Source organism: Pipistrellus hanaki (assembly GCF_964339955.1).
Source record: "Pipistrellus hanaki genome assembly, chromosome: 9".
Taxonomy (NCBI): Eukaryota; Metazoa; Chordata; class Mammalia; order Chiroptera; family Vespertilionidae; genus Pipistrellus; species Pipistrellus hanaki.
Window position 1 is genome coordinate 65037584 of NC_140511.1, and position 6029 is coordinate 65043612.

The window sequence follows — 6029 nt, forward strand, 5'->3', positions numbered from 1 at the left end:
ACAAATTTATTCCTTATTGATTGTAGAACTTCTTTTACTTCCTCATTTCATAGGTGGTAGATAAGAAGATTTAATACAAGAATTATAATGCCACAAAATATCGATGTTGCATTTTTCTATTCTTGGGACTCATTAGATCCATACTGTAAGTACATGTAAGAGAAGGCCTCAAAGTAAACAGTGAGAGTTGTTAGGCAGTCCATAGGCTGACATTCTATCCACTGAGCCAACCTGGCTAGGGCCATTCTAGATTTTCTACCGCTAATGGAGACAGATATAAAAAATGTTTCTAGAAATTTTCTACTGCAAGAAAGAGATACATTAAGAATAAAGTGGGTAACTAATGTAAAAAAATAAATCATAACACTATATAAAATGTGTTTTTAAGTGCTAGAGAATATAACTAATAGGGGATTATTAGGTAGAAAGCATAGTAGCCTGAGACATAAAATGTTTTCAAATCAATTTATTTTATATTTGGATTTATGCAATAATTAGAACAGAACATATGTTAAGCCTCTTTGTAGACAAGTTAGGAAACTTGTTAAAATGAATGGGAAATAATAAACTTCAGTTTTAAAATTAATTATATACAACACTGGAGTTTTCTGGTCTTTAAGAACATAGCCAAAATATTTGAAACAATTAAGTATTCTGTAAAGTCCATACACACTTTTTAACACTTTAAATAATTTCAATAAAGCCTTTCTTCATGGAGAGTATGAGATATGTTTCTCAAACTATACTTAAGGGAAAATTAGTTCCATGAGATGTTTATATATTTTCCACATTCTAAGAACTTATCTATTGAAAGAGGTAGCATTGTTTTAAGTTGAGTATGTGTTTCCAATTTCAAAACATCACACAGTGATCAAATATCTCTACTGGATGTTTTGATGTGCTGACTTGGGGCCCAATCTAGAGGATCTTTTTCCCCATCACTTTTAGAGCTTCCTTTACTTCTTTATTCCTCAAACTATAGACCAGGGGGTTCAACATGGGAATAATAATGCCATAACATATAGAAGCCACTTTCATATTCTCCTGGAAATTATTAGAATGAGGCTGTAGGTACATGTATGATAGGGTTCCATAGAAAATGGTGACTGTTGTCAGGTGGGAGGCACAGGTGGAAAAGGCCTTTTTCCTCCCTGTGGTAGAAGACATCCTTAGGATGGCAATCATGATAGAGATGTAGGAAAAGATGACAACTAGCACAGTGGACATCCAGTTAAATCCCACAAAGATAGCAAGCAGCCCAATGTTGATGTCCGTGTTGGAGCATGAAAGGGCGAGAATTGGTGGAACATCACAAAAAAGGTGATTGATGGCATTGGACTTGCAGAAGGACAAGGAAAATGTAAAACCTGTGTGCACAGAAGCATTTATGGAGCCCATGACGTATGAACCAGCTACCAAGTAGATGCAGACTCTTCTGGACATGACAATGGGATAGTGAAGTGGGTTATAGATGGCCACATAACGGTCCACTGCCATAGCAGCCAGGAGATAACAGTCACTGGTCGAGAATGTTGCGTAAACCAATAATTGCATAACACATCCCCTGAACGATATTGATGTATTTCTTACTATGAAGTTCTGCAGCATCTTGGGAGTGATAGCAGAGGTATAGCAGATATCAACGAAAGCTACATGTTGTAGGAAGAAGTACATGGGAGTTCGAAGTCTGGAATCTGTCTTGATGAGCAGAATCATTCCGATATTACCCACCATAGAGGTCACATAGATGACTAGAAATACAACGAAGAGAGCATACTGAAACTTGTGTTGGGCACCAAGTCCTAGAAGAAAGAACTCAGTCACTTCAGTGATATTTTCTTGTGTCATGGCTAGAAAGGACCAAGAGGAGGATAAAGAAAAGAAGGGAAATGTTTATGACTTAGTGAAGTAAGAAAGCCTCTTGCATTTCATGCCACATTTTTTTTGATACTGGATTTTCAGGCAAACATTCACAACAGGATTTATTGCTTAGTAAATAGTTTTATTGGGGTGGTTTCTATTTTCTTGAGAAGAAACCACCCCAATAAAAGTGATAGCTGAGCCATGCATTCCTTTTCCAAAGATTTCATAGAAGACTGACCTCTAATATGTGTGATTCTAAGAAACACAGATTAAAACATGTTTTTACCAAATTAAACAGATATCCACATTTAATATTGTAAAGCAATGTTAAAATAGGACTTTGAACCCTTTCAACAACCTATAGTTTTTCTCAGTCATTTATAAGTTTAATCCTGGTTCAAACTCTTAAAATGTGTCCATGTAGAGATAAAGCAAAAATGAAAAGAAAAAGAATTGGTTAATCTAGGTGAAGTGTATACCAGGATTCCTTGTACTATATTTTTAATTATTATAAAGGTTTTATATTTAAAAATCCAATGAGAAACATAGATTACAAAGATGTTTTCATACAAGACAATGGTGAGAGTTCACCATCAAGAGTTGTGCACTAAAGATGCTTTTAAAGACTGTTATTCAGAAAAGAGGAATATACTCTCTGAAGAAAGTCTCAGGAGCAAAAAGAAAGGAGCTTAGACATTGGGGAACATATGGAAAAACAGGAATAAATACAGACAGTATAACATAATAATAATATTGTCCAGGTGGAAGTGATAAACTAAACATATCAACAAAAACTAATATATTAAATTGGAGGGTTCATTAGGTTTACCATGTTCTAAAATTCTTGTCCTTAAACTTTTACTTATTTGCATATATTTTCAATAATTACAAAAGATAAAAATGAAATTTTTTAAGTTTAGGGGAATAAATGAAATTTTAAAGTCAACCATTCCAAATTAACACCATAGAAGAGATGAAACAAATAATAGAAAATATCAAAATAAATAAAAATAACCTGAGAAGGCATAAATAAATCCAAATTAATTAGTAAGAAATATAAATGGACTAAACTCATCATTAAAATTCAAAGATTGTCAAGTTGCATTTAAAAATGATAAATTGAGCCATGTGATCATGTAATAGACAAAAATTAAAAAGAAATTAAACAACTAATGGTTAAATAAATAATGGTATAGAAAACAATAGAACATTATGCATTAGGAAAAATAAATTACAAGAACTACATTTCTTAACCCAAAACTTAGAAACATAATACTGAGGAAAAGAGCTATTGACTGACTGATTACATTACATATAATATCAAGACTTCAATGGTATTGGTGGCATTTTATATCCATAACTATTTGTTACATGTGTTCATTTTATATTTTATGTGCCTTTTTATAATTAACTATTTTTGTATGTATTTTACACCCTTAGATTGTTGTTAAGTGCATTATAGACATACCATCTCTCAGCAAGTCAAAATGCTGCCAGTTTTATTAACTTGAAGCCTTACCCTCTTGATAAGACATTAAAGAAACAAGAGTAGTACTATTTTAGGTATTAAAAGAGGTAAATTAAGTCCAAAGGGGAAAAATAAATTGTGCATCTGCAATGTTAAAAACAATGTTCAGAGACTTATTCAAAATAGTGAATTAGTTATACCCACAGTCCTCAAGCTCAAATGTTATAGTGATTCTCTGTGACAGTCAGATTGGAAAATAGTGTCCAAAAGGAGACACAGACCAAATGCTGTTTGACTTTAGAGGAAAGACCTCATATTGTTAGAAGAACCTTGCCAGAGAAACCTCCCTTGAAATAAGTAACTTTAACATCAGATCTAGGTGTGCAATGTGATAATACATGGAGCTTGCTTGTGTGTGTCAAGAACAAGAAAGCAGCCTGGAGGGACTGAAGGGGAACATGTTACATGCACATTGGATCAGAGACCCAGCAAGGATCTTACCATACAAGGTCTTGAGGTATGACAGGGAGTCATTGTAGCTTAAGCAGAGGAAGTGACATTAGATCATTGCACTGGACAGACTGCTTTGCTGCTGACTGGAGTATAGATTAAAAGAGCAAGAATGAAAATCAAGAGCCCATATATGAGACTCTGTGGTTTTTTGATGGAGGGATAATGGTGGCTTGACTAGGGTAATATAAAGGAAATGGAGAGAATGGTACTTTAATTATACTATTTTGAAAAGGCAGACTTTAAAGGAATTGATTTTGGCTTGAATTTAGGAAGTAAAAGAAAGAGAGAAATGAAGTCTGTCTCCTGAATTTTGGATCTGATCAATTTTGTGAATAGTGGTGTCATTTAACTGATAGAGAAGACTGAAGAGGTTAAAAATGAAGTGCAGATAAATCAGATAAGGCATTTCCCAAAACCAACAGAAACCATCCTCGGTGTAACTGAATCATAAACATAAAATGAGTTTCAAAGGCGTTTAAAGGACTTTGTCAAAATTGAAAATGCTGAAAAGCTGCTCACAGGGGTACAGAGGGGCCTAAGGAGACAAAGACTGGATTCCTTGGGCCTTTTTAAAAAATATATTTTATTGATTTTTTACAGAGAGGGATAGGGAACTAGAAACATCGATGAGAGAGACATCAATCAGCTGCCTATTGCACACCCCCTACTGGGGATGTGTCCACAACCCAGGTACGTGCCCTTGACCGGAATCAAACCCAGGACCTTTCAGTCTGCAGACCGATGCTCTATCCACTGAGCCAAACCGATTTCAGCCCTTGGGCCTCTTTAGAGAACTTTTCAATAGCTGATAACATAGTAAACACTCCCATAGAGCCCCCTCAGCAACATGGGGACATGGTGATGCAGGGAGCTTGCTGCAAAAGCAAATGGAAACCAGACAAACAGAGCTCCCATTCCTTGTATTTCTCTCATCATCAACGAATAAAGGAGATCATTTCTTGAGAGGAAAGGACAATCTCATGATCACATGGTTAGTTAGATGTAGATGTGTAACTATTAAAATCCAAGTTCAGGGCTCTAGAAACTCCCCATTATGGCTTAGGGCAGCCTCAACTTTCTTGTCTTTTCAGCCCTGACTAGTTCTTTCCCCAATAAATCATGTATCAGAGTGCATGTACTAGAATTATCTTGGTGTGAGTCAATGTTTGGGTTTGACCCAATGAGAAGGGGATCCAAATTGCTCTTGGGCAACCTTTTTCAATTGCCTGAGCAAAGCGTTTCAGATTACAGGCCTTAATGATTCCATCCACTTAGGCATTTTTTTTTTTTTTTTGGGTCCTCATACTGAACAGAGAGCATCAGAATGACACTTGGCTTCTGGGCAGCAATTAACAAAAATTTTTGGAATGCTTGTCATGAGGAGAAAGATTATTTACTGTTTTCATTACTAGGTAGTGACATTTTGTGATTTCTGTTGTTGCTCTTAATTGGGAGATTTTGTAGGCCACATTGAAACCATCAAACTCAAATCAGCCAGCAGAGGCCTAGAGGTTAAATATTATTTTGTCTTTTGTAAATAAGCTGCTTTATCATTACATTGAACAGGTCTTAAAAGGTATAAAAAAGTTCAGCCAATGTGGCTCAGTGGTTGAGCATCGACCTATGATCAAGGTTCAATTCCTGGTCAGGCCAGATGCCCGGTTGTGGGCTTGATCCCCAGTAGGGAGCATGCAGGTAGTTGATCAAGGATTCTCTCTCATCATTGATGTTTCTATCTCTCTCTCCCTCTCCCTTCCTCTCTGAAATCAATAATTAAAAAAAAAATATATATGAAAAAGTAATCCCTACCTACCAACCCAGTTATCCCTATTCGGAAGCAGTGAAGGGGTATGTCCTGACAGAGGGGTTGGTCATCAGGTGAACAGGAACCCAAGGAAGAAATTAGTGGCTATTTGCCAACTGATATGGTGGATTCTGTCTTTTAGAAAATGATACAGCTGAAGTGGCTGGTTACTATCTCTGGCTGTAGGACTAGCAGTCAAGTCCAGACATGTCCCTTGAGTTGGGGTAGACCAGAACTTTCCAACCTGTCTTTTGGGACACCCTGTCATGCTGAATATTAATTTCCTCACTATTCAGTTTAGCTGGATGGGGCTTAGGCAGCCATAGTTCTGGGTGGGTCATCTTGTGGGATCTTCCATTTACCCTCACCCTTATGTTTCAT

The 6029-nt window shown here is 36.2% G+C and overlaps 1 protein-coding gene across 1 annotated transcript; it reads right to left on the reverse strand.

Moving 5' to 3' along the window:
- Window positions 1-918: 918 nt before the first annotated feature.
- Window positions 919-1848, reverse strand: LOC311628068 (putative olfactory receptor 5AK3; the record flags this gene model as incomplete). The annotated part of the gene is made up of 1 exon (XM_084894945.1): window positions 919-1848. The coding sequence occupies one exon, from the start codon at window positions 1846-1848 to the stop codon at window positions 919-921; it is 930 nt and encodes a 309-aa protein (XP_084751071.1).
- Between the last annotated feature and the right edge of the window lie 4181 nt (window positions 1849-6029).